The 25,870-nt window shown below is 60.6% G+C and overlaps 3 protein-coding genes across 4 annotated transcripts; 1 reads left to right on the top strand and 2 right to left on the bottom strand.

The window, feature by feature from the left end:
- The first annotated feature begins 1,540 nt into the window (after positions 1–1,540).
- MAN2C1 (mannosidase alpha class 2C member 1) lies at positions 1,541–15,810 on the top strand. The gene is made up of 26 exons (XM_087743109.1): positions 1,541–1,913; positions 2,376–2,501; positions 3,584–3,707; positions 4,638–4,708; positions 4,902–5,079; positions 5,565–5,754; positions 6,234–6,340; positions 6,515–6,625; positions 7,000–7,092; positions 7,480–7,596; positions 8,345–8,440; positions 8,757–8,902; positions 9,392–9,515; positions 10,025–10,146; positions 10,972–11,057; positions 11,578–11,748; positions 12,031–12,113; positions 12,285–12,379; positions 12,504–12,608; positions 12,810–12,966; positions 13,311–13,454; positions 13,571–13,680; positions 14,272–14,351; positions 14,477–14,622; positions 15,018–15,121; positions 15,199–15,810. The coding sequence occupies exons 1-26, from the start codon at positions 1,822–1,824 to the stop codon at positions 15,314–15,316; spliced, it is 3,096 nt and encodes a 1,031-aa protein (XP_087599235.1). The 5' UTR covers positions 1,541–1,821; the 3' UTR covers positions 15,317–15,810.
- A 214-nt stretch (positions 15,811–16,024) lies between these two features.
- On the bottom strand, positions 16,025–20,815 carry NEIL1 (nei like DNA glycosylase 1). 2 transcript variants are annotated; one of them, XM_087744839.1, is made up of 9 exons: positions 20,126–20,815; positions 19,866–19,985; positions 19,618–19,696; positions 18,367–18,466; positions 18,083–18,207; positions 17,535–17,562; positions 16,958–17,019; positions 16,586–16,787; positions 16,025–16,412 (listed from the first exon to the last, which is right to left on the bottom strand). In XM_087744839.1, the coding sequence occupies exons 1-9, from the start codon at positions 20,542–20,544 to the stop codon at positions 16,393–16,395; spliced, it is 1,155 nt and encodes a 384-aa protein (XP_087600965.1). In that variant the 5' UTR covers positions 20,545–20,815; the 3' UTR covers positions 16,025–16,392. The 2 variants fall into 2 exon arrangements, with proteins under 2 accessions (XP_087600965.1, XP_087600964.1); XM_087744838.1 differs by lacking the exon at positions 16,025–16,412 and adding an exon at positions 17,925–17,949 and having other exon boundaries at positions 16,592–16,787; positions 20,126–20,647.
- On the bottom strand, positions 20,794–22,512 carry COMMD4 (COMM domain containing 4). The gene is made up of 8 exons (XM_087744840.1): positions 22,426–22,512; positions 22,274–22,345; positions 22,126–22,191; positions 21,822–21,861; positions 21,600–21,719; positions 21,342–21,422; positions 21,082–21,258; positions 20,794–20,988 (listed from the first exon to the last, which is right to left on the bottom strand). The coding sequence occupies exons 1-8, from the start codon at positions 22,426–22,428 to the stop codon at positions 20,948–20,950; spliced, it is 600 nt and encodes a 199-aa protein (XP_087600966.1). The 5' UTR covers positions 22,429–22,512; the 3' UTR covers positions 20,794–20,947.
- Positions 22,513–25,870: the final 3,358 nt, after the last annotated feature.

Genomic DNA, 25,870 nt, shown 5'->3' with positions numbered 1-25,870 from the left:
CTTCCAGCTCCCAGGACCTTCGCTTTTGGGAAGTGTTGCTGAGCTACTTAGCTGGGGTTGATTGTGCTGATGTATTTTTCCCTCTCAGTATTGGAGAAAACATCATCTGAAGTACCAAACCAGTATTTGACAGAGCTGCTCTGCGTGTGTGTTTGTGTGCGGTGCGTGCGTGCGTGCAAGAGAAGGGCGAGGGGTGGGGCGGGTCTCGGTGCATTTCACTAGTGAAATCCGTGTATGGGATATATATTTTTTTAAGTATAGAAGTTTAGCGCTGGCAGATATTTAAAACACGGGGGAAGATTCCGATTTTAAAAAAAGAAGTCGGCACGGACTTCGTAAGCCACGACAGACACAACTGCACTGTCTCTCCTCCTCAAAGGAGGCAGCTTTCCTTGCACAAACCCATGCTGCCAGTCCTAAGCACCCGAAACAGCTTCCGTTGTCCCTGGCTGGGGAGCTGCGAGCAGGGCTTTGCTGCTGCTTAAACCTCTCCCAGGGATTTATTTTTTCCAAGACAGCAGGTCACCTCCTCCCGGCACCTTCTGCGGGGCTGGGGAGCGGGTCCGGAGGGGGACGCGTGCCTCACCGGCCCTTCTGCAGCTGGGGGAGCTGGGGTGGAAGCGCGCGGCCCCAAGGGGCCACTACTCATTGGCAGCCAATGCACAGCAGGCAGATCTCGAATGGGAGCCTCCTATGGAGAGAGGGAAAGAGAGGAAAGAGCCCAGCGGGGAATATTCACAGTTTGCCAGCAATAAGTTACCCGTCTCGTTTCTCCTCCTTTGCTGTAACCGGGCAGGAAGGGGCTCTTGCGCATCCCCTTCCATTTCAAAGGTTTCACACGCGTTCCCTGCTCTCTGTTTCCCCCTTATTTTTCCTGTTGTATGCTCAAGGTGATCTGGAAGCAAAAAATCTTGGGTGATTTAGACTTTTGACCAGCTTGGAAGTAACAGCTGCCGCCGCTGCTGCTTGGTGGGTGTCTTGTCCCAGGAGCCCGTGCCTGCATGTCGCCGAGCGCGAGGGGGGCTGGCGCGGGTCCCCAGGACGCGCCGCGGGGAGCCTGCCTTCGGCGCCCGCCCGCCCTCCGACATCCCAGCTCTGCTCCCAGCCTGTACAATAGCAGAGGTTTGGTTTGGTTTGGGTTTTTTCCCTTTTTATTTGAACTTGCTTTTTGTATTCTGTAATGTGATCCTCAGCCCACAATCCATGTGATTTCTATACAAATGTTGTAAACTTGATTGTAGTGCAGTATTTCCATTAAAATATCAGGGCTAATCATTGTGTTACAGATTCTTCCTTCCTTTCTGGTCATCCACGATGAAATTTTGGGGTGTTCCCGAGGGACAAAGGGGATAGGGAGGATGAGAAGTGGGTGCAGAACTGCTTAGGCCGAGGGACCGAGACGGGACCGAGACGGGACTCTCGCCCCCGCTGAGGTTCTGCCTCTGGTTTCCAGTTATGTACTAAATACGCCGTGTTTCGCGGGGGCAGGAGGCAATAATTAGCTGTTTTTTAGCTCCTGAAGCCGGGAGGGAGTCGGCCGAGCGAGCGGCGGTCCTCGGCAGCGCCTCTCCCGCCCCCCGGGGAAGGCGCCCGCAAGGCCGTTCCTCGGCGGCGCCCCGGTGCGGCCCGGCCCTTTCCCGGGACAGCCCGGCGAAGCCACCCGGCGGGTTCCCCGAGGCGGGCGGGAAGGCCCTGCCACAGGCGGGCACCGACCCCGCCGGTTCCCGCCGACCGCGGCCTCCGCAGCGGCCCGCCGCGCACACCGCGGGGGGACGGGGACTGCGGGACGGCGCAGGCGCAGAGCGCCGCGGCCCAGCCGCCATGGCCGCCCCGAAGCATCGGCGCACGGCGCTGGAGCGGGTGGAGAAGTTCCTCTCCGACACCTACTTCACCGACTGCAACCTGCGGGGCAGGTGGGCGGCGGGGCCCTCCCTCGGCCCTCCCCGGGGCGCTGGCAGCGGGCGGGCCGCGTCGCGCCGCGCCGCGCCCGGGCCTGCTCCCGTGGGGGTGCGTGGGGGTGCCCCAGCCCCGGCCTCGGCCTCGGCCTCCCGCTGCCGGGCAGGGCTGCGGGGGCTCGGGGGCCTCGGCGAGCAAAGCACGCAGGGCCGCTGGCCAGCCCGGAGCTCTGCCTCAGGCTGCCGCCGGCACGGCCGCCTCTGCCCCCGGCCCTCCTCGGTGGGGCCGGCTCCCATAGTCCCCTTCAACGGGGCAAGTTATTGCTCTGTAGGGCAGTGGATGCTGTGAGGGTATTAACTGACAGCAGGGTGACAGAGCCGTGCTGGGAAAGCAGGGTGGTCCCCACCCCCCCCGCCCCCCCGGGCTGCTCCCCGCAGGACTGGCCTTACTGATCGCACCCTGGCCGTCCCCGACTGCAGGCTCCTTGGGGATCGCTGTCCCCCGGCGTCGCTCTCCTGCTTCCAGACCCCGCGGCGCATCCCGTACGCGGAGGCCGTCGAGCAGGAATTCAGACCGGCTAAAGTGGGAGACTCCTTCGGGCCCACGTGAGTACCAGGTTTCGGTGGGGCCATGAGCGCGGTGGGGCTGGAGCTCCCGTCTTCGGCGTTACTTGTGTGCCTGAGTCAGGTGATAATCCTCCTCCCTGTTGCGTGCTTTAAGTAGAAGGTGTCTGCCCAGAAGCCCTTAGGGAGATTTTATGAGGAAACAGACCGAGATGTGTCTGTTTCCAAGGAGCGTGAAGAGCCCGGTTCGTCGGTCCTTTCTGCTGAGAGCTCATGCTCATAGGCATGGTTGTGGCCCTGGTGCTTGTTTCTGCGTGGGATCTGTGTGCTTCGTCAGGGCTGGGAGAAGACTGGGGTTTTTTTCCTGTCAGTGAGCAAAGGCACAATGCTACCGTCTGTTTTTCTGGGGTCCCCGAAGAGGCTGGGTTGGGGCCAGCACCACAGGGTTTGCGTGCCACCTTCTGAGCTTCCTCGCCCGCTGGGGCTGCCGTGCGTCCTCGCAGCCTGGGCACGAGCCTGCCCTGGGGGTTAAAGGCCATGACAAGAAGGGTCACAGGTCCGGACATATTGATAAACTGCCCTGCCCCAGGCGTAATTCAAGTCCTAGTACCATCTGATTTCACTGTCTTCTGGATCGCTGTGGGAGTTGGAGGAACAGTTTTCTAGTCCCTGTCAGCTCGACAGAGCGTGTCACCCCACTCAGCTTGGCTTTTAACTTGCTGTCAGATCTCTAACCCTCAACAACAGCTGACAACAGTGGGTGCCACAAGTTAGAAGTTTCACTTGGTGAAAGAGCAACCGGTCAGGTCAGCAGCTCACAGGGAAGGGAAAGCCCAGTGCGTTTAAATGGCACAGAACAAGGCTGGCATGTGCAGGCACTGTGTGCTGCTTAAACTGACGATGTGTCATAGCCAGCCGGACAGGGAGCCACCTCCAGACTATGCTGTGTCTGGGGGCGTAGGCTAGAGCAGGTCTGTACGGACAGGTAGCATTGTTACATTCAAATCACATTGAACTTGTGTGCTGTCCCCAGTCTGCTTTTTCCAGGGCAGCTCTGAGGAAGTGTGGTTTCCCTTGGGAGAAGGTCTCGGGGTGGGCTGAGGTTGCTGCCTGCTCTCTTCCAGGTGGGAGACATGCTGGTTTAAGGTGGAGCTGAGCATCCCCCCAACATGGGCAGGGCGGGAAGTGCACTTCATCTGGGAGAGCGATGGGGAGGGCATGGTGTGGCGAGACGCCCAGCCTGTCCAGGTAAGGAGGCATGGATCAGGGGTGTGCCAGCTGTGCCAGGCACTCTGCTACACACAGAGTGGTTATCTCCCTTACCCTTCTGCAATGGGGCAGTAGAAGAAACCCTCTCCCGTTTGTTATGCACTCTTCAGAGGAATGCCTACATGTGTTGGGGGGTGTAAAATAACGTGTGGACCAACAGGAGAGAACCAAGAACAATTGGAGGTCTAGACAGAGTGGTCATAAAGAAAAACAGAAGGAGGATATGTCGTTGTAGGGTTTTTTAGCCTCAAGTGGTAATCTCTGAGGCAATAGGGGATCTGTCTTTACACGCAAGAAAACCTGCTGTTCAGAGAGGGGCAGTGTTTGTGAACAGTCTGGCACGTGGGGTGGGAGAGAGGGCTATGCTCGTGGTTTGCATGCTGTGCTGGTGGAGCGCAGAGGGTCCGTGGGCTATTTCCAAAGTTCAACCCAGAAAGGCAAGCCTCCTGGTGGTGGGTTTGACTGTGTTCTAGAGGTTGCCCCCCACCAGGAGTTAAAATGCTGGTCTGCAAACCAGTAACAGCTGAAAATCCCTTGCTTAGGCATTAGCAAATCTGTCTTGGAAGAAAGGATGGGTGAGCATCGGGCCTGAGATGTGAATCTCCACTGCTGTCAAGACCAGTGGGACAGGCTCTTGTCACACAGGTCAACTTCAGTCCTGCTTTGGGGAGGTGGAATGGTTCAGGTGATGTTTTGCAGCCCTGCCCTGCTCTGTGGTGGTGTCCGCAGGGTTTGTGTTACTGCAGGGGCAGCAGCAGTTTCCATGCCAGTTGTTCTCGTGGGAAGCATTGTCTCATGAGATGTGGGACCAGGCCCCTCCACCCAGCTGGATGTGTCTTGTCCTGCCTATTCAGCCCGCTGTCATGGACCTCTGAAGGTATGTGTTAAATGTGCTGTCTTCCCCTGCAGGGTTTGACTAAGGAAGGTGAGAAGACCAGCTACATCCTGACAAGCAGCCTGAAAGAGACGGAGCCCCACAGGTGGGTGGTCAGCCAGGCTGGAGCCCCAGGGAGCCCCCCACCGCTGGGGGAGCGTGGCATTGTTTGAAATATCCAGCGTTCAGGGGCTCTGTCCATTGTTCAGGTCGGGCTGGTCAGACCACAGGGAGAGGAATGGACTTTCCTGGCCGATTGCTTGTGGTCTGCTCCCTGATGGTTTCCTTTTGCTCTCCAGTCTGACACTGTACGTGGAGCTGGCCTGCAACGGTCTCTTTGGGGCCGGCAAGGGCAGTATGATCGCCCCTCCGGACCCTGACAGGAGGTTCACCCTGAGCAAAGCTGAGCTGGTCGTCTTCAACAGGAATGTCTATGAACTGCTGGTGGATCTGGAAATACTGCTGGACATGGCCCAGGTCTGTGAGCTCTTTCTCTTCCCTTCTCTCACCCTTTCCACCTCCTTCCACAACTTCATTTTATCTCCTCCTCCTGCTGTTCCATGACCTGTCTCCTCCCATCAGGAGGCTCTGGAGAAGCAAATGTTTGCTCCTGCTGCTTTAGCACAATTGATGTTGTCTAGAGTAGGAGGAAACTGAACAGAGAGAAGCCACAGGTGTGTTTTTCATCCACTTTCTGCTCCAAAGCAGGATCTGTTAGACCAGAGCCCCCTGGGAAGGGCGTATGTGTAACCTGGCTTTAGAAGGCACATGGGCAAAGACATATGGTTGTGTCTGTGAAGCAGGGACACGGTGTTTACCTGGCACCACTGGCAGAGTCAGATGTTGGAAAGAGGTAGTGCATTCTCCCTGGGGCAGGTGGCATCCGAGTTGGTACAGAGAGCTGCTCTGAGCCAGAGGATGTGCCAAGCTCCAAGGCAAGCTGTTCTCGCTCCCAACCCCAGCTCCTCGGGGAGGAAAACCAGAGAAGTTTCCAGGCACTGTACACTGCCAACCAGATGGTCAACATGTGTGACGTTATGGATGCCTCCACCTTCCCCGCTGCCCGTGACCTGGCTGCAGCGATCTTCAGCCAGAGGAACGGCGAGAGCCAGCACACCATCCATGCCGTGGGTCACTGCCACATTGACTCTGGTGAGAGCAGCACAGTGCTCCCTCTCTGCTGACCTGGAGGCCAGGGCTTGCTCCCCAAGGGAAGAGCTGGCTGCCCTTGGGCTCCAGGCACTGGGTGCTGTGCCCCGAGGGAAGGGAAGGGGACCTCTGTGCTGCCATACAGCTGGTCTGTCACCGAGGCAGGGGAATGTGTGTCTGGCTAGCTCTGCGGTCTGGAGCGCTGATGGGGCTGCTGATGAGGAATGAATTACAGACCACTACCTGTTGGACTTCACCCCTCGATTTCCAGTCCCTGGAGGGGTTTCAGTCTCGACAGAAAGGCAGCAGAAGAAGCAGGGGCCGGAGGCCCCAGGCTGTGTTGCTGTTAGGCACTTAGTCAAAGGACAGCATTTTGTTCTAGCATTTTCCCTGGCTGATCTGTGAAAGGCAGCACAGCCCTGTTCCCAAAGGAGCTTGTGCTGAATAATAACCACGATGGGGCCACGTGTCTGTCCCCACAGCCTGGCTGTGGCCCTATGAGGAGACCATCCGTAAGTGCGCTCGGAGCTGGGTCACGGTGGTCCGTCTGATGGAGCGCAACCCAGAGCTCACCTTCGCCTGCTCCCAGGTGAGTGATCTCCCTTCTGGGGAGCTCTCCTTCTGCTCATGGCATGTTGTTTCTTCAGCATGACTCAAAACAAGATGCGGGGGGTGACTGGGAGCATCCTGTGCAGTTGCAGAGAGGAGGGATATCGGTGTGGAGCAGTGGTGGGAACTGAGGCTGATCTCTGTGCTCTGGCAGGCGCAGCAGTTTGAGTGGGTGCGGAGCTGGTACCCCGGGCTCTATGCGCAGATTCAGGACTTTGTGGCGAAGGGGCAGTTCATTCCTGTCGGAGGCACCTGGGTGGAAATGGTGAGAAGCGCGGTGAGCCTGGCTCACCGCACCCTCCCTGCGCCATACCTCTGGGACTGGTCCTGACACTGGATGGGGAGAGCAGAGCCTTTGCTGAGCCAGTCTGGTTGATGATGGTCTCCGGGCCCAGAAAACAGCAGCTGTCTGCAGTATCTAGCTTTGCAAAAACACCATCCCTCTCCCAAATCGTCTCATTCCCTGAGAAAGGAGCTTTGGTCTGGACTGGCTGAGCTCTCTTCCTCCTTTCACCCTCTGCTGAGCTCTATTCAGATCTGCCATGTCAGGATGACAGTGGGTGGGAGTGGGGTGCTTGCAAGACCTCCCCTTCCCCGGCACCTGGCTTGCCGCATGGACGCCCTATGCTTTCCCCTCAGGACGGGAACCTGCCCAGCGGGGAGTCCATGGTGCGGCAGTTCCTCCAGGGACAGCGGTTCTTCCAGGAGCAATTTGGCCGGATCTGCTCAGAGGTACTTGCTCTTCTCCAGCACACCTTCCTTGCACACCATCTCCTTCCACCTCTTGCTATGCCTGAGGGTTTCTCTCTGGTTCTCCAGATACGGTGTTCAGGTGCCTCACGTTGGCCTGCGTTTTGCAGCTAAAGCCATGATGAGTAACTATCTACTCCCCCATGTATCATGGCAGTTAGCACAGTGCCAGGCCTTGGTGATGTTGCTTGTAGGTCCCTGGCAGGTCTCTAGAATTGCTCCTTGTCTAGCACACCTTCTGTCCCCTCTGCAAGAAGGGCTGAGAACCTGATTACCAGGAAACCCTCCATGAGCTCAGGCTGTGATGCGTGGCCAGTGTGACTCACATGTGTCTCTCTCTCCCTCTGCTGCTGTCACATCTGCTCCCAGTTCTGGCTGCCGGACACATTTGGATACTCAGCCCAGCTGCCCCAGCTGATGCGTGGCTGTGGGATCAGGCGGTTCCTCACGCAGAAGCTCAGCTGGAACCTGGTGAACACCTTCCCGGTGAGCTGTGCTTCCCTTCTTGCCAGGGGACGGACTTGCGGTTGCTGGAGTCTGTCTGCAGGGCTGGACCTGTTGGTTCCACAGGTTGAGCCAGTCCTTCAGCTCAGCTGACATGTGCTCTTCTTCCAGAAGCCACCAGTTTATGGTGGTAGCAATGTCCTGTCAGTCTTTAGGGGAGAGGAAGGGCATGGTTAGAGATCCAGCTGGGCACCTGGCCTACAAATTCCTTCTGCTTCCAGATGTGAAGCTGTGACCTGCATGCAGGTCTAGCAGACAGCAAACCCAGCTGCTCCTCTGCTGTCCCCTGCCCTTGTGGCATTCCCCATCCTTGTGCAACTGTCTCCTTGCACTGATCTGTCAGGGTATTCTGCAACCCCGTGGAGAGAAAGTGAAGGCCCAGTCTGAATCCTCAAGAGAGTCTGAAGTGCCTGTCCCCTGTGCACTTCCCTGGTGACAAAGATGCTGGACTCGTGTTTGACAGGGCTTGTGAGGAAGCTTCGGCTTTTAGTGCGCAAGGTCTGTGCTGATGTGGTTGAAGCGTGCCCTCCATGCACACATTTGTGTGGGAGATGAGTTTGGGAGCCTTGAAACGCTGAGCTAAGGGTGAATTTGTCTCTGGTACCGTCATGACCAGAGATGTCCTTTTGGGAACTCCTAGGAACAATGGGGGCTGTGCTTTAGCATTTTGGCACTGTGTGGTACAGAGGGGCTGTATGAGACACTGCACTTTCCTTTGGCTCCCCTCCAGCATCACACCTTTTTCTGGGAAGGCATTGATGGTTCCCGAGTCCTGACCCATTTTCCCCCTGGTGACTCCTATGGGATGCACGGGCGAGTGGAGGAGGTGAGTGAGGTTGCTATACCTGCATGTGAAGTGCAGTGCCAGCCCCTCGGGGCCAGATCTGAGGCTCCTAAGAGAGGGCCCTGCCTGGGAAGGGAGCAGGATAGCTGGCAGCGTTGCTGGACAAAGGGTGTTTGGGTGCCTGGCAGTCAATTGCCTGCCTCTGAGATATGTCCATGCCTTATTTTGGCAGTTTGGGCTGGGGAAGAGGGGCAGGACTGGGCTTTGCACCCTAAAGGCTGACCTGGCTTTCTTGTGTGGAGCTGTGGGAGCTGAGGCTGGGCACCAGGGGATTGCAGCTGTCCAAAAATCCCTCTAGATGCTGAAAACAGTGAAGAACAACAAGGACAAAGGACGTGTAAACCACAGCGCTCTCCTCTTTGGCTTTGGAGATGGAGGAGGGGGCCCCACGCAGAAGATGCTGGACAGGATGAAGAGAATGAGTGACACAGATGGGTTGCCAAGGTGAGAGGAGAGCTCCCTTCCTCTCTCCTTGCAGGAGAACTTGTTTTGAGCCAGGCCTGGCCTTCAGCAGTGCCAAAAGAAAGGGTGTGCGAAGGAGGGCAGGGAGCAAGCGGGGTGAGCAGAGGGCTAGGAAGGATTGTCAGGGAGACAGAGTCTCTCCATCATCAGGAGCTGTAAGAACAGGTACATGGGGCAGCCTTGGAGTGCTTGTGAGCCCTCAGTAGAGCCATGGGGTGAGTGGCCAGTGTGGCAGTGGTGCCTGGCAGTCAGTCCCTGCCTGGGGGATGTCCAGATCTCCGTGGCAGGCAGCAAGAGCAGCATGGAGTAGGGAGAGGGGTAGGAGGAGGTTGAGGGGCACACTGTGTGTGGTTGTGTTGGGGTTTCTGAGGCCTTGGTTCCGGGGCTGTCACCTTTCTGGTCAGGATGCACCATTGGATGTGTCACAGGCTTCTCCCCTGGCTCATGGCTGTTTGCCTGTCTCTCCCACAGGGTTCAGATCTCCACTCCTGACCGACTCTTTTCTGTCCTGGAGAAGGAGTCATCACAGCTGTGCACCTGGGTGGGAGAGCTCTTCCTCGAGCTGCACAACGGCACGTACACCACCCAGGCCCAGGTGACTGCATGCATGGGACAGGGGCAGCGGTCTCCCCCGCCCCCTGGCAATGTGGCCATTCTCAGTTCTCTTGGCTACTGCTCAGGCAGCTCCAGGGTTTGGACAATGCCCTTTAGGTCTCCTCAGTGGGAGCCACCTTGTAGCCAGGGCTCCAAAAGGCAGATCTGTTGTCAGACTTTTCTTCAAGGGGTGAGAAAGAGACACACAGCAGGGCCCCCTTAGTCAATAGCCGCCACGTCCTTCACTTTAGCAGATAGTTGCAGACCTTGGGTGAAGAGTCAGAAGAAGGGGAGGAAGGTGACAACAGAGACAGGGGAAGCTATGTCCTGTGCTGGGAGTTTCAGTTTGATCTGTGGCAAAAAATAACTCGCTGGTAATTGCAAACTCATGACACCTACAAATAACCAACCTGCCTGCACTGGAGCTGGGCTTTTGCTGCTGGTGTGAGAGATCCACTCCCAGCTACCAATTTCCTAAGCATCGTCCTTCTCTCCTTGCTTTGACACCAGATAAAGAAGGGGAATCGGGAGTGTGAGCGAATACTCCACGACGTCGAAGTACTCAGTACCTTGGCTGTGGCACAGGGCGGCGCGTTCCAGTATCCTGCCAGCCAGCTGCAGCGGCTCTGGAGGTGAGGGCGTACGGGAGCACTGATGGCACCAGGGGAGGATGTGGTGAGGGCTGGGGACTTACGCGTGAGAGCTGGCTGCTCTTGGGGTACCACTCCCCATCCCCTACAGCTCCTTGTCTCTGCCTGAGCATGGGCAGAAATCCTTGCTATCAGTGCACCAAAATTAGCCAGGACTAGTCAGATCACACTGGTGTGGGCAGTTATCAGGCAGCTCAGTGGGCTGATGGTGGGAGATGGTCACTTATCTCTCAGTCCTGACCAGCTGGAGCCAGAAGGGTGACTGACCACAGCCTGTCTTCATTTGAACTTCCTCTTGAGTGTGTGGGAGAGCAGTGCATAGTTAGGATGTAGGGACCTTTGCAGACTCAGTACTGCAGTGCTGTGTGTATGCAACCCCTTCCATAAACTGATCAGGGCTCCACCTGGAAAGTGTTTCAGTGCTTTGCTTGATTCTCCAGTTGGAAGATAGCTCCAAAGCCTCACTAGTCTGCTGGCTGGAAGCTTCATTTCCGACCTAAGCTTATTGCTCACCAGTTTTGACTTGTCCAAACTTGTGCAACAATATATCTGGTAGCCCTGAGGGATAACAAAAAAAATAGCTCTTACTCCCCATGGTTGTGGTTTACTAAGATGACAGTTGAGAGGTCCTAGCATAAAGGGATTTAAAGGATGCTACAGAAAAAATCCTTTTCTCTCAAGTGTTTGCTAACAGGGGGATAAGGAACAGTTATTAAGTTTGTCTGTCTTGCAAACAGGGCTTGGTAAGCCCAAACAAATCCGGTGCTCTCCCCTGCTTCTTCGCCTGGTTTCTGTTCTATGTTTTAGGTTATTGCTGCTCAACCAATTCCATGATGTTTTGCCAGGCAGTTGTATCCAGCTCGTGGTTGAGGATGCCCTGCAATACTACACAGGTGGGCAGGGAGTTTGGCTAGGAGGGCACTTATCCATTGGAGCACACTGGTGGGGCCGCAGAGGTTTCAATCCCGGACTGCCAGGCGCTATGGGTCAAACCTGTGCAGGCATTTGTCTGTAATAGTGCTAACTCAACAGGGAATTAGCAGGGGAGCCAAGGGATTAAAAAACATCCCAAGTTACTGACTTCTCTGCTTGCTGCTGGCATGCCAGGATAGACCCCAGCAAAGGTTTGCTCCTGCCAGCCCACAGGCACTTGCAGTAGCTTTACTTTATTATAGCACCACAATTTTCCAGTTGCACTGGCATAGTTCATTGTAATCTTGTAATAACAAAGTTAAGAATAATTATAAATTTTAATTACTTACTAATAGATAATAATAATTAATATAAATGATAATTAGTAATTGTAGCATGGAAGTAGCTAAAGTGTGCGTACATTGCACGGGAGTGTCAGAATTCCTTTCAGATGTGAGAAACAGCCTGGCCGGATCCAACTCAGCCCTTTTTGTTGCTCAGAGATCCGCAGTACTGGTGCTCAGCTGCAGGAGGAAGCTGTGCAGTCCTTATGCAGGGAACTGCTGCAGCCCACGGCAGGCAGCGCCGAGACCACCCTCGTGTTGAACACTTTGCCCTGGGAGCGGACCGAGGTGATCTCCTGGACTGGGCCAGACAGAAAAAAGACTTTAGGTATGTCTAACTCGGGTGTAACTCATGTATCAGAATTTCTTACGGGGCAGAGACAGCTAACAAAGAAATACTCTGCCTCTCCCTGCTCTGGGGAGGGTTTACTGACTTGTCAAATTGCTCCTTGGGACTTTATCCCACTTCAAGTTGTCTGTGAACTATGGATGAAGAAGAGGAGGGTGTGAAAAGAGGTGGTAGGTCTGATGTGGGAGCAGCAGGGCAGCACAGTGGGACTTAGGGTTAGGTCTGGGGCAGATGTTGGAACAGAATCTCTTTGCTTTCCAGCTCTGGTGACGGTCCCCAGCATGGGCTATGCTATAGTGAGGGAGCCATTGCTGCCCCCTCAGCCTGTGGCAGTGAGGAAACAGGTAAGCACAATGGCAGTTGTCCTCAGATCAGTGTACCCTGCATCAAAGGTTGATTGGGGAGAAATCTAGGGAATCCAGCACGCAGCAAGTCCGCACACTAGATTTGCAACTGCGGCACTCAACTCCCGCAGGTGTAGGTCTGTGAAATCTGTTTCTGTCCTTTCCCCCAAGGAGGATGGCTCCATTGCCATGGAGAATGGGGTGATTGCAGTCTGCCTGGACATGATGGGGCACCTGACCTCACTTCGGCTGGTGGGCTCCGAGAGGTGTGTCTGTCACCCAGTTACTGGAACCAGGCTCCTCAGACCTCTCTCAGGTCTTTTTCTCACTGTATGCCCTTCTCCACTGCCAGTTCTTACGCTGCTGTTTCTCTGTTCCACTTTGTTCCAGAGAGTCAGTCCCAGATGGCTGCTATGCCAACCAGTTTGCACTCTTTGATGATGTTCCCCTGTACTGGGATGCCTGGGACGTGATGGATTATCACTTGCAAACCAGGTAGAGGAGCAGTGCATGCAGCACTTGGATTTTGACTTTGCTCTGAGGTTCTTGCCTCCCTGTCAGTGCTAGCTGTAACAAAAGCTGTAACAGAGCATTATCTCTGGAGACGTGAGTGCCTGCTGTGTGGGAGGCTGGATTGGGATTTGGGAACCTGGATCTACCAGGCTGAGACCAGCCCTGCCTTTATCCCTTCTCTAGGAAGCCAGTGACAACGCTGCTGAAGCCTCTGGAAATCACCCTGGATGGGGGCCTGCGGGGAAGCGCAAGCTTCTCTCTGCAGATCGGAGAAGGCAGCACCTTAACCCAGGAGATCATCCTGGACGCCACGTGCCCGTACCTCCGCTTTGTGACCCAGGTTTGGCCAGCGGCTGCCGTGCAATACGAACATCTGTGCTGTGCAGGCAGGGCCCTGGGGAGCTGAACCTCGCGTCTGAATTACGTTCCCCACCCTGTTTCCTTCCCTGGAGCCCCCCACTGCCTGTCCTCCTCTGCCTTAGGGGAAGGCAGCCCGAGGGTGGCGGTCCTGAGGGACAAGGGTGGAAGAGACACCCACCAGTTCATCGGTGTTCAGACTCTAGTGCGGTTTTATGGTACCTGGTCTGGCCTGGGTATGGGATGGCTGCTGCGCACCAGGGAAGGATAAGTGCAGCCTCTGCCTGTCAGCCCCCCGTGGTGATGTCATGCTGCTGCCACGTTTAGGTTGAGTGGAAGGAGGCTCACAAGTTCCTGAAGGTGGAGTTCCCTGTGCAGGTCCGGAGCACAAACGCCACTTATGAGATCCAGTTTGGACACCTGCAGCGGCCAACGCACTGGAACACGTCCTGGGACTGGGCTCGATTCGAGGTGAGAGGAAAGGTGGTCTGGTCCCAGGGCCAAGCTGCTCCTCCCATGGTGGGGGCTGCTCTTGCTCCCAGGCAGTAGCTCTGTGTGGGGAATATGACCCTTGGCACCTCCTGCAGGTGTGGGTTCACAAGTGGCTGGATCTCTCCGAGCACGGCTTCGGGGTGGCACTGCTGAACGACTGCAAATACGGGGCATCGGCCCACGGGAACATCCTCAGCCTCTCACTGTGAGTAGGGTTGGGGTGAGGGTGGAGCTGCAGCGGTCACTTTGCCTTCTGAGGTGTCTCGTGGAAGTCAAGGCAGCACCTGGTCCTAAATGATCATAGTTGATAAGGAAGTAGCCTGGTATTAGTCTCTGTCATCTGAGAACTTTTGGCTGACTTAATTACCGTTGACTAAGATAAAGTAATTCCTCTGAGTTATGCTCATAGATAATTCAGGAGAGATCAGATCCACATTTGTACCGAGTAATTTTTCTGTTGCTGGCCAAAACATACCCCAGGAGGGGAGGCTTAAGGAGAGGGAAGGAACAGCAATGTTATGGATGCATACAAAGCTAAGAGAAACTCTGCATGTTTCAGTTTGACTCCATCAGCCACAACTTTCACAGGAAAACACCCTTCAAATTGTTTAGCTTCTGGGACTGTCCAGGGTCTGTTTGATGTTTCCAGAAGCCAGCAGCATGTTGGCTTCCACCTCAGGGCCCAGCCTCAAGGCAGCAGTGGAGGCAGTTGTCTTGTCCCAGTGCTCCTCTGGCTCTGCACTGCGTGACAGAGGGTGCTGCTGCAACACCAGTCACCTACTTCTTGTTGCCTTAGGCTGAGAGCACCCAAGTCCCCCGATGCCATGGCAGACATCGCGCACCACCAGTTCACCTATGCCGTGATGCCTCACCTGGGTGAGTGACGGGCAGAGCTGGGCCCCGTGGTACAGGCAGGGCGGAGGATGCTCCAGTGAGCCTTGGGGTGAGCATGTCTCCGGCTGTGCATGCGTAGAGGCTGGCTAGAGGTTCTTGTGTTGCAGGTTCTTTCCAGGACGCCGGTGTGATCCAGCATGCTTACAACTTGAATTTCCCCCTCCACACGGTCCCGGCCACCTCTGCCCAGTGCCTGTTCTGGAGCGCCTTTTCTGTGAGCTCACCTGCTGTTGTGCTGGAGACTGTCAAGCAGGCAAGTCCCCGGGGCAGAAGTGGGGAGGGCAGACAGGTTAAGCTGCTGTTGTTAAGCCTGGCTTGCTCTTTCCTCCACGCTGGGGGTGGGGCTCAGCTGAGTGGAAACAGTGATCCCTCTGGTTTGCATGCCTGCTAGGTGAGGACAAGGGGGGTTAGCACCCCTCTCTGCCAGCCCGGGCAGGCACTCGCACCGGGGATCACAGTGGTGTCCACATCTGTATGTGGGTGCTGCAGCCACAATCATTAGCGCTGCACCGTGGCAGGTCAGGAACGCATGTGCACGCTGGCAGAGCCGCTCAGCCGCGAACACTTGCGTCGGGCTGTACCCCAAGGTGTAGGGTAGGATGCGCCCATCTCGTTTGTCTGAAATCCTGTCGGCGCTGTCCCCCAAAGGCTGAGGACAGACCTGAAGCCATGGTGGTTCGGCTGTACGAGGCGCATGGCAGCACCGTCGTCGCCTGGCTCCAGACCTCCCTCCCCGTTAAGGAGGCGATGCTGTAAGTCCGTGCTGGAGGGCTGGGCACATGTGGGGATGGAAATCAGTTTCAGCCTCACCCACTGCTTTCTTCCCCAGCTGCGACCTCCTGGAGCAGCCGGCTGCGCAGGGTCACCTGCCGCTGGAGCAGCGGGGTGTGAGGCTTTCCTTCACACCCTTCCGCGTGCTCTCCGTCCTCTTGGTCTTGAGGCAGTGACACCATCAGTCGCCCTTGCTGATGCCACGGCAACCTGGATCAACACTCTGAGCTCAGATCACAGCCTGAGGCTTCCCCAATCCCAAGAGCTGTGCAAGGAGGTGGTGGTTCCAGGGAAGGGCAGTCTCCCCCTCGCCCCCCACCCAGCCATCGGAGAGCAGCACTGAAGAACAACCAGGTTCTTCAGGAAAGGAGGACAGTTGCCCACTGCCTAACCAGGGAAGGAAGGCCCGAGTGAGCTCCCAGCTAGCTGAAGTGTGGGTAAGGTTGTGGGACAGGCTGGCTGGCCCCTCACGGGCTCTACTCCAGCCCCGGGGGGGGTTGGGAGCAGCAGCTTCCACACTGGCTCCTGTGTCTCAGCCTTCGTTTTGTCCAGACCCTAGCAGCGAGTGTAAAGACGCACTATGGTCATTCTGCTCTCCCCTCGCCTGCCTCTTGCACTGCTCTTGCAGAAGGGGAACCAGAAGTAAAGAGAAGAATTACATGAAAACAAACTCCAGCACTTATTTCCAACTGCACTGATCTGCCTCCTCCCAGGGGCTCTGTTGTAGCTGCTGCTCTCTTAGTGTCCTCCTCAGCAGGATCTCACTCCTGGGTTACCTTTATTTTGGGGGGGGCGAGGTGGAGGGGAAGCCTGCTCCAGCCCATCTGGGGAAGAGGCTGGGCACAGGGGGGTTATCCTTAGCACAAAAAAGGTGTGCACGGTGATTTCTACACAAAATACTTTATTAGTCAGCTAAAAACAGTGATCTATGCAGCAGCCAGAAAGGGAAGAGGGGAAGGAAGAGGGAATCCACTTTTAGGCAGAGGGAAGGGGCAGAGTCCAGCACAACGTGCGGTCTGTGGCCCTTATCCCCCTCAAATGCCCGGGGACAGCAGGAGGACACCAGATAAATCAGCCCCATCACCAAGCTCAGCTTCTCCTTCCCACACTGGCAGGATGCAGCGGTAGCAAGCAGGTGTGAGTGCGGGTACAGAGCAGCCCCATTTCTCCTCAGCACGAACCCAGGCCCCGGCCAGACCCTCCCTGAGCTCCTGTGTCTGTTAAAATGCCCCTCAGGAGGAGGAAAGCGTGCTCACACGGCAGGGGCTGCGCCTGGAAGATGGAGAGTGAGAAGTCAGAGGGTGAGGGGGTGCCTGGTTCTGCCCTGCAAAGCCCCGCTGTCTCCTCACCCGCCCTTTGGCACCCCCTCAGTCCCCCAGACACGAGGGAGCGCTCCCACAGCCCCCGCCTGTGCGTTTGAAAGCCAGAGGGCCTGCCAGCCTCACCTCTGCCCCTGCGCGCAGACGTCTGGCGGCTTCTCTTGGCTTTGACTGGCACCTCAGGCTCGGACAAGGCTGGAGCAGTGGTCACCTTCCTTGTCCCACGAGCACGTCCCTTTCTTGGCCTGTCAGCCACCTCCTCCTCCTCAGCTGACTTCGGGGGTTTCGCTGCAGCCCTGGGGTGCCGTTTTGAGGCGCGCGTGGTGGCCTGTGTGGACATCAGAGCAGGAGCTTAGCAGCAGAAGTGTGCTTGGAGCACCAGCTGATAAGAAACTCCAGGTAGGAGACCCACTGTGAATTCAGGAGCAGCCTGAGCAAGGGACGGGGAACAGGACAGCCTCTAGACCCAGCAGGAGCCACAACCACAAAGCTTCTTACCTTGGGGGTCAGAGCCTCGGGATCTGCCTTCAGCTGAGCGCGCTTCTTGCGGGACGTCTGCCCTGTGGGAGAAGACATGCCCAGGTTAGGCGGGGTGAGGAGAAGATGGGGCAGAGAGCACCCGTGCCTGGGGGGACAGGCTGTGGCACAGTGACCGTTCAGGGACGCTGTCCCAGGTGATGTGTGAGCAGAGCTGAGCCGGCTGAGGTGGGGAATTGGCAGGAAGGCTCGAGGAGGCTCCTCTCCCCTCCCACCAGATTCCCTCCCATGCCAAAACATGGCCCAGTTTGGGCTCGCAGCCCCAGGCAAAGCACACCCTCCTGCTCCCAGCCTCGCAGGCGAGGAAGGGAATGTAGGCGCTGGCCTGGAAAAGCGCCCTGCAGGTGGAAAGGCAGGTGCATGTGCTGGTAGGAAGCCTTGGGCAGAGCAGGCTCCGTCCCCCAGTGCCAGTGGCTGTCACAGGCCCGTCAGCACCCCAGGGAGAGGGGCTTTGCTCCTGCCTTTGCCCTTGGGCTTCCCAGGCTCCACCCCTCCTGCAGCAAGAGTGGGTCCCGCAGGGAGGAGAGAGGACACTCACCTTTGGGAGCCATGGGGCCAGGCTCTCCCTGCAAGGAAGGCGACAGAGCATTGACTGGGGCACAGTCATTCTGCAGGTTGCAGCAGCAGAATCTGTGCCCCTTCTCCACCCCGCAGCCACAACAGTGATTGATAAGGAAACAGCCACATTTCCCTGGGAAGCCAGGGGAGTCGGACTTGCTCTGCCTGCCCTCTGCCTCGGGGACTCTCCTGTCAGCCCCTGCTCCTTCTGCAAGGCCCCACCACGGCACCTCACCCAGACACGGGGCACAGGAGGGAGGAACAAGGCTGCCAGACTACCCGAGCCCCCCGTTCCCACAATCAGCCCCTCCGCTGCAGGCTGCCTGCCATCCCTTGGCCAGGTGGCCACCGCACAGACGGTCCTTGTCACCTTCATGTCCAGCGGTCACAGCAGTCTGTCGGAGAGGGAGATCCCCAATGATACAGTGTAACTCTGGGGGGTCTCGGGAAGCAGAAAATGGGCTGGTGTTCCCTTGGAGGAGTGGTCGGGAGGGCACCCAGCCCCAGGCAGCGACCCCAGACTCCTACCTGGAACCATATGGTCCTGCCATTGCGGTCGCGCAGGGAGCTCATGCCAGGCACCAAGTAACACTGCAACCAGTTCTTGAAAGCGGCATAGTTATCCAAGTGATCTGGGTCAAAGAGATTTTTCTCTGGGAAGGGAGAGAGGGAAAGAACAGAAGTAGAGAGGAAGCAGTGACCATGGTGTCAGGGTGCCCTCCCAGGCCTCCTGCTGCTGGGAACGCAGAGCCCAGGCCTCCTCGCCAGCCCCAGCTGTCCCTTTTCCCCGGCTCCCTGTCCTGTCGCCTCACCCGCTGCGATGACCTCCATGGGCACGGTGTGGCACAGCTCCAGGAGATCTGGGTTCTCCCGCTTCAGCTTCAGCTTCTTGCTCAGCGTCAGAGAAGGATTCTGCAGGGGTGGAGAAGGGGAGGGAAGTCACCTGCCAGCCATCCCAGCCTCATCGGGGTCTCTCCTCCCCAGCACCAGCCAAACTCCCCATCTCCTCTTGCCCTCCTGAGGACGAGCTGCCACACTCCTCGCCCCATGCCAGCCCTGAGCTTACCCCATTGCAGGCTTCGAACTGCACGTTAGCACGTTGCCCACAGCTACAGACATGAAAGAGGGCTAGCACACAGAACACCAGCAGTGCATAAAACCAGCCCTCAAATCACATATTTTGTTTTCAACCTCCTTTAAAATAGCCACCTCCTCTCCCCCGAGGCCACGAGATAGGCCGTGGGCTCTACTGCAGCCTTCCCCAGAGATTTTAAGTTTGCAAGTGTATGTTTCCCTTGCCCCTTCCTCTTCACCCACCCCAAATATACCCGAAGACTTCCTGACGGCAGAAGCTGGGCACCAGCGCAGCACGCAGGCGTGTGCCGGGGGAGCTGTCACAGCTCGTCAGCCCGGCCACGTGGGAACGAACGCTGCACACGTGAGGTTACAGAACTGCTGTGCCCCGTTTGCCGCTCCATTGGAGGGGCAGACGTGCTCAGACATGGGTGTTTATGGCAAAGGACAGTAACACGCTTGAAGAGAAAGATCCTGTGCAGCAAGCGTTATAGTTGTGAAGGGAAAATGCCTGCCATTGGGTTGGGAAAGACTCAGAGCAGCGAATACCTCCCGACAGCGGTGTGGGCAAAGGCTGTGCCAGCTCTGCAAGGGCCTCGTGACAATGTTCTGCCCCATCAGAGCGAGGAACCAAAAATGAACTGAAACTGGCCTTGAACCCTGGCCTGGAACAAGCCTAGAACAGCAGACCTGAACCAGAGCTTCGTGCCCAGCTAAGCCCGAAGCAGAGCCAGAGCAAGGCAGATGGCTGAGCCCAGACGGGGCTGGAAGCAAACTGAACCACCTCCACTGCTGCTGAGCCCAAACCTGAATCAGGAATGCTTCTCAGCTCAGTCCGGTGCCCTGCATGGGAGGTGAGAAGCTCACAGGACCCCAGGGTGCTGCCAAGATGTCCCACAGAGCCAGGGGCAAACAAATCCCTGATATGGCCTCTGTCTGGAAGCCTGCCCCTTTCTGAGCCTGCAAAAGCACCTGATGATATTCCCCACCTTCTTCCTCCTCGCCTGCTCCTGATCCTTCAGGGCCTCCAGCACGGTCCGAGCCTTTTCAAAGGGAGGGATCTTCAACCTGAGAGAGCCCATCTGTTACATACAAGCCTGAACTCTCAGTTCTGGCGCTTGCCTGCGTCTACCAAGTGAGGAAGCCCAGCCGGCTTTGCCACGGAGCCATCAAGCTCTGGCAAACTCTTGGAGACCAAACCTCCCCGGCAGGTCAGCGGGTGCTCGGCCCACCTTACCTGTACAGGATCTCAGCGCGGAGGTAATTCCCAATTCCATTGAAAAACTTCTGGTTTAAGAGGGCCTCGCAGATGGGCTTGTCAAAAGCCTTGTCGTCCAGGTTCTTCAGCACGTTCTCCCTGCAACAGAGCGCGGGGCATCAGGCAGGTTCACCTGGGCATGGCCGTGCTACTGCCGTGCAGTAAGTGCAGCCAAAACAAAGGGTGGGGGGCCCTTCCCTGGGGCCGGGCCGTGGCTGGCAGGGTGGCGGGCCGCTCACCTGAAGGCCTGGTACTCGGAGAGGACGCAGGGCCCACGGCCAGGCTGCCAGGCGTCGCCCAGCCGCCATGAGCCGAAGCGGCGGGCGTCGACGAAGCAGAGGGCGCGCGGGGGGCTCTCGCGGGTGAGGAAGCGGAGGTGGGCATGGCGGGGCAGCTGGGCGGCGGGGCACAGCCGGAACGACCCCGACATGCCGAAGCGGAAGACGAGGTCCAGGGGGGCGGCGGGGCCCAGCGGGGCCAGCGTCAGCCGCAGCTCCTTGCCCCGAGAGGTGGCCGAGATGCGGTAGGCCTCGCTGGAGAAGGGCACCTCCGGGCCCCTGCCCACCGCCGAGCGCTCCACGCCGCCCGAGAACACCACCCCGCCGCACGCCCCGTTGATGTAGCGCCCGGCCAGGTGCAGCTCCGGGCACTCGGGCATCGCCGCGGCCGCAACGGGACTGGACGGCCCGGCCCGGCCCGCCGCCACAGCCGGGCCCCGCCGCCGGCCGCCCGCCCCGCAGACACGCCCCGGCCCCGCCCCGCCCGCCTCCCATTGGCTGCGCGGCGCGCAGAGCACGCTGGGAGCTGTAGTCCTGCCGCGTCGCCAAGGCGACAGGGCCCGCCCCGGCCTGCAGGGCCCGCCGAGGCCTCCGCCCCGCCGCGGGGAGGAAGAGGCGGGAGACGGCTCGGCTTTGCCACCGTTACCTTTATTGGAGCCTCACCGCGCGGGAAGGAGGGCAGGGAAAGCTGCCCCCAGGTCCCCCCTCCCCAGCTGGGCGCAGCGGGTCCCGTCCTGCCATCCCGCCTGGGTGCCTCCCGCCATCGCCCCGTCTCCCGGCCCCTCAGAGAAGGGTGTTCATCAGGGCCTGGGCCTGCTTCAGCTCTGAGGAGAGAGCGAGAGGGCGCTGGGGGAGCCGCCGGCGCAGCAGCATCCCCCCCGGGGGCGGGGGGTCCCCGCTGCCGCCCCCGGCCTCACCTGCCAGCAGCACCCGGAACTTGTCGGCCGAGAGGGCCACGGGGACGGCCGCCCTGCTGTCGCGCTCCCCGTCCCGCAGGTTGAAGGTCAGGTGCACGAGGGGCTCGTTGACCTCCCGCAGCTCGCTGGAGCTGAGGGTGTAATCCACCCTCCAGCGCACCGAGCCCAGCCGGCTCACTGGGGCGGGCAGCGTCAGCACCCCGGTGCGCTCGGGCAGGCCGACCCACCCCGAGCCCCGGGCCCCCCGCCGCCGCACTCACGTCTCAGGCTGCAGGCCCTCAGCCTGTCCTGGAGGGAGCTCTGCTTCTCCTCGTAGGACCGGCACAACCCGCCGGCGTGCTCTGCCCGGGGGGAGAGACAAGAGAAGAAAACCGAACGCTCCACTGCAGCCAAACCCTGCTGAGGCACCCGGAGGAGCCCCCCAGGACAGATGGCACGGCGGGGAGGTGACAGGGGAGCGTGGCTGCCATCCCGCACCAGATTGGCCCCGGCACATCCCACCCGAGGGTCCCCCCTACCTTTGGGCAGCCCCAGCTGCTGCAGCTCGCTCGACAGGGACTCGCCATCCACGTTGTGCTTGGCGGCGCTGGAGAGGATGAAGCCGAGGACGGCGATGGTCGCCTTCACGTCCCCCGACTCTGCGGGCGGGATGGAGGGTCAGCTCCTGCCAGGCCGCTGCCCGTCCCCGGAGCGCGGCTGCCCGGGGGGACGCCGGTTGGGGCTGGGGCTGCAACGCTCACCCAGCTTGGCGTCCGAGGTCAGCTTCAGGATCTTCTCATACTGCAGGAGAGCAGAGTGCAGGCCGTCAGGGAAAACAGCCGGTGCTGCCTAACACGCTCGCTACCAACGTTAATGCTAATACTTCTTACCTTAGCGTTAACACTACTACTACTTAACACAATGTTATTACTACTAGTGCTGGCTGGTAGCATTGCTAATCCCGAGGCTTGCATTAAGAAGACAACAGCCAGCAAGGCTGCTCGTTGTGCGGTTAGCGTTAGCGGCCGTGCCCGCGGCGTGGCGGCCGGCGGAGGGGCCCCTCACCTCGATGGCCTCCCCCAGCAGGTCCCGCAGCACCTGGGCGCAGATCAGCTTCAGCTTCACGGAGGACTGCGGGGGGAGAAGGGGGGTGACCACCGCGCCCGGGCGGGCGGGGGGCGGGCGGGGGGGCGGGGGGGCGCGGGCACTTAACGATTTTGGCCAGGGTGCTGATCTCGGCCAGGACCCAGTCGGGGCAGTCCAGGTCCCCGCAGAAGCGGAACCGCTGCGGGGGGAAGGCGCGGTCAGAGCCCGCCGCGGCCCCCCCCGCCCCGCCGCCGGCCCTCCCCGGGCCCCCCGCCCCACCATCGCGCCGCCGGGCCCCGCTGCCGCCGCAGTCCCCGCCTCCGCGACCCGGAACCGCTCCCGGGCGGGCGGGAGCGCTGCGGCCGCTCCGCCCGGCCCCGCCCCGGCGGCGGGGCCCGGCCCCGGGCCTTCGGGGGGCCGTCCCGGGACGGTGCTGGGCTCCCCGGCAGGGCCGGGGGGTCCCGGGCCGGGCCCGGCTGCAGCGGGGCTGGGCGGGCCGGCGGCGGCGGGGGGCGGCTGCGGGCGGGGCGGGGGCGGCCCGGGCCGAGCCCCGCGGGGAGCTGCGCCCCCGCCCCGGGACAGGACCCCCCCCTTCCCAGGGACGGCTGCTGGGCCGGGCCGGGCCCCGCCGGGGAGCCCCGGGGCCGGGGGGAGCGGGGGGGCTCGGCCGGGCCGGGCCGGGGCTCGGGCGGCCTGGGAGGGCCGGGGGACCCGGGCGGGGAGAGGCGGCCGGCGGGGCCGGGCTCCCGCCCGCAGGAGGACGGGGCGGTGCTGCCGTGCAGCCCGGGACACCCCGGGGCGGCCCCGGCCCGCACACGCTGGATCGCGGCTCCCGGCTTCGCCGGTGGACGCCCCGGCCCGGCAGCAGCCCCGGCCCCGGCCCCGGCGATCTCAGCCCCAGATGCTGGGCGCTGCAGGTGAGAGAGGCTTCTGCTTCTTACAGCTCCGCTGATGGAAACTCGGGCTTGTTCCCTCTCCTGCTAACGAAGACTCCGGCTTGTTGAGGCTCCAGCCCTGTGTCATTTTGGCTGCAGGCGAGGTGCTGGACCCTCCAGGTGAGAGATGCTCCTGCTGCTCACAGCTCCGGCTGACGGAAACTCTGGCTTGTTCCCTCTCTTACTAATGAAAACTCTGGTTGTTGAAGCAACAGCTTGTTGCAGCTGCAGCCGATGGATGCTCCAGCTCCGCAGCATTTTGGCTCCAGTCCTGTGGTCTATATTTCTGCAGCAGCCCCAGGGTCTTTATTTCAGCCCCAGCCCCTGCCCTAGAGGCTTTATTTCAGCTCCAGCCCCGCAGCCTGTTTCCACCCCACCCCCGGGGTCCGTATTTCAGCCTCAGCTATACAATCTTTATTTCAGCCCCAGCCCCACAGTCTCTGTTTGGGCTCCAGCTCTCTGTCATTTCGGCTCCAGCCCTGGAGTGTTTATTCCAGCCCTACGGTCAGTGTTTCAGCCCCTGTCCCACGGTCTTTATTTTGGCTCCAGCCCTACAGCATTTAATTCAGCTCCAGCTCTGCGTCACTTCAGCCCCAGCCCTACAGTCTGTATTTCTGCCCCGACCCACAATCTTTATTTCAGCTCCAGCCCTGATCTGTGTTTCAGGCCCAGGTTTTTATTTCAGTGGCACAGTCGATATTTCAGTTCCAGCCCCCTGCGTTTCTTTCCTCTTTAGCCCTACAATCTTTACTTCAGCTCCAGCCCCATGGTTGTTATTTCAGGTCTACCTCCGCCCTTAAACATTTTATTTCGGCTCCAGCTCTGCGGTGTTTATCTCAGCCCCAGCCCCACTGTTTGAGCTCTCGCTCCACATCTTCCCCCTGCCTCTGGGTGAAAGCTGCTCCTGGTTCTCAGGGCAGCACTGGGCCTGCTGACAAGGTCGTAAATCAATCACTGCCATCGCTCCAGTACCAACGTGAGCTGTCATCTCTCTTCCAATATCGCCTTGATCAGCGCGTCTGGGTACCGAATAAAGCGTTGCCCCCCCAGCCCCGTTTTGCCCGGAGACCATCTCATGCATCGCCCTCGGCCTGGAGCACGCCGGCGCCCCGTGCTTCAGGGGCAAACGCGACCGGACCCCACCTCCGGTGAGGGGCCCACGGCCCTGACCCCCCCCACCCCCGAGCCGGCGTCGGGGGGCTGGGAACGGCCCCACCTCCGCTCGGCCTCCGGCTCCCCGCCCCCCAAGGCGGCCCGGGGGCTGAGCCCCAGAAACCCAGCCCTGAGCCCCAGCCCCCCCAGCCGCTGCCCAGCCCCGCAGCCCCGGGATCCCTGGCCCAGCCCCGAACACCGGCGCTCGGCTCCTCCGGGGCCGCTGAGCCCCGCGGCTGAGCCGGGTCCGCCCGCCCCGAGCCAGCCCCGGGCTCGGTGCAGGGCTCCGACACGCAGCCTCAGTCCCGCCTGGGGCTGGAGCCCCCCGGCCGCTGCGTGGCTCCCGGTCACGCTTTATTAAGGGACGGGTACCGCCGTGCCACAGTACCGGGATGAAACAGTAACGGGAGCCCCGTTACCACCCGCAGTTACAGCGTTGTCGCTCCCGGCACAGCCCCGCCGTCGCCCCGGGGAGCCGGGCCCGGGGCCTCCCCGCCTCAGCTCCGGCCCCGCTCGGACCCCCGCCCCCGGGCAGCGGTCGGGGCCCTTCGCCGCCCCCGCGGGCTCCGGCACCCGCTCGGCGCCGCACCGGCCTCCGGGGCCGCCGCCGCTGCCCGACCCCAGCCGGGAGCTGCCGCCGGGACGGGGCCCCGCTCCCCCGCCCCAGCACACCGCCCGCCCGGGCCGGGCCTCCCCCGCGCCGCCTCCTGCCCGGGGGCCCGGCCGTGCCGCTCCGGCCCCCGGGGCAGAGCGCGGGCCCGCCCGCACCAACAGCGGCTCCGGCCCGCCCAGCACCTCCCGGCGCCCTCGGCCCGCGGGGCGGCAGCACCGGCACCGCCGCCCGCTCCCCGCCGCCGCGCCCGCGCCGTACGGCCTCTGCCCCGCCCCCGCCCCGCCCCGCCAATCCCGGCCCGCCCTGCCCCGCCCGTCTCAGTCCTGCCCAATCCAGATCCATTCCTTCATTTCGGCCCCGCCCCACCAGTCCCCGCTCCACCCAATCGCGGACCGCCCCTTCAACCCGGCCCCGCCCCCGCCCGGCACGGGGTCCGCGGGAGCTCCGGTGCTTCCCGGCTCTGGGGGCCCGAACGGGGACCGGGGCCGGCCTCGCTGCGGAGCCCCCGCCGCCGTCCAGCGCCGCCTGACGGGGCTACGGCAGCGGCGCCGGGGGGTCGGGGTGCGGCCGGGCTGCGGTGGGGGGGCCCGGGCCCGGCTCCGGCTCCCCGCGGCGGGGCGGGGGGCGACGGTGGGGCTGTGCCGGGATCGGCGGTGCTGTAACTGCAGGTGGTAACGGAGCCCCCGCTACGGTTGCATCCTGTTACTGTGAGCACGGTGTGAAACAGTCACTTAATAAAGTGACGCTCCCCGGGTCCCCCGGCCCTCCCGGGCCGCCCGAGCCCCGGCCCGGCCCGGCCGAGCCCCCCCGCTCCCCCCGGCCCCGGGGCTCCCCGGCGGGGCCCGGCCCGGCCCAGCAGCCGCCCCCGGGAAGGGGGGTCCTGTCCCGGGGCGGGGGTGCAGCTCCCCGCGGGGCTCGGCCCGGGCCGCCCCCGCCCCGCCCGCAGCCGCCCCCCGCCGCCGCCGGCCCGCCCAGCCCCGCTGCAGCCGGGCCCGGCCCGGGACCCCCCGCCGGGCTCCCCGGC

This window comes from Nipponia nippon, unplaced genomic scaffold (assembly GCF_047370975.1).
Source record: "Nipponia nippon isolate SJK-2023a ecotype South Korea unplaced genomic scaffold, ASM4737097v1 scaffold_9, whole genome shotgun sequence".
In the NCBI taxonomy this organism is placed as follows: Eukaryota; Metazoa; Chordata; class Aves; order Pelecaniformes; family Threskiornithidae; genus Nipponia; species Nipponia nippon.
This window is presented reverse-complemented; position numbering and strand designations above follow the sequence as displayed.

What these genes read in the sequence shown, in the direction of transcription:
- MAN2C1 (XM_087743109.1), top strand. Translation starts at nt 1,822, where the DNA reads ATGGCCGCCCCGAAGCATCGGCGCACGGCGCTGGAGCGGGTGGAGAAG. An exon ending in GAGACGCCCAGCCTGTCCAG is followed by an intron (nt 3,708 to 4,637) that starts GTAAGGAGGCAT and finishes CTTCCCCTGCAG; the next exon opens with GGTTTGACTAAGGAAGGTGA. An exon ending in TGCCGTGATGCCTCACCTGG is followed by an intron (nt 14,352 to 14,476) that starts GTGAGTGACGGG and finishes CTTGTGTTGCAG; the next exon opens with GTTCTTTCCAGGACGCCGGT.
- NEIL1 (XM_087744839.1), bottom strand. Translation starts at nt 20,544, where the DNA reads ATGCCCGAGTGCCCGGAGCTGCACCTGGCCGGGCGCTACATCAACGGG. An exon ending in AGCAGGCGAGGAGGAAGAAG is followed by an intron (nt 18,467 to 19,617) that starts GTGGGGAATATC and finishes CCACCCCTGCAG; the next exon opens with AATCCTTCTCTGACGCTGAG. An exon ending in TGGCCCCATGGCTCCCAAAG is followed by an intron (nt 17,020 to 17,534) that starts GTGAGTGTCCTC and finishes CTTCTCCCACAG; the next exon opens with GGCAGACGTCCCGCAAGAAG.
- COMMD4 (XM_087744840.1), bottom strand. An exon ending in GAGGGCCTGCAGCCTGAGAC is followed by an intron (nt 21,259 to 21,341) that starts GTGAGTGCGGCG and finishes TGCCCGCCCCAG; the next exon opens with TGAGCCGGCTGGGCTCGGTG. An exon ending in GTTCCGGGTGCTGCTGGCAG is followed by an intron (nt 20,989 to 21,081) that starts GTGAGGCCGGGG and finishes CTCTCTCCTCAG; the next exon opens with AGCTGAAGCAGGCCCAGGCC.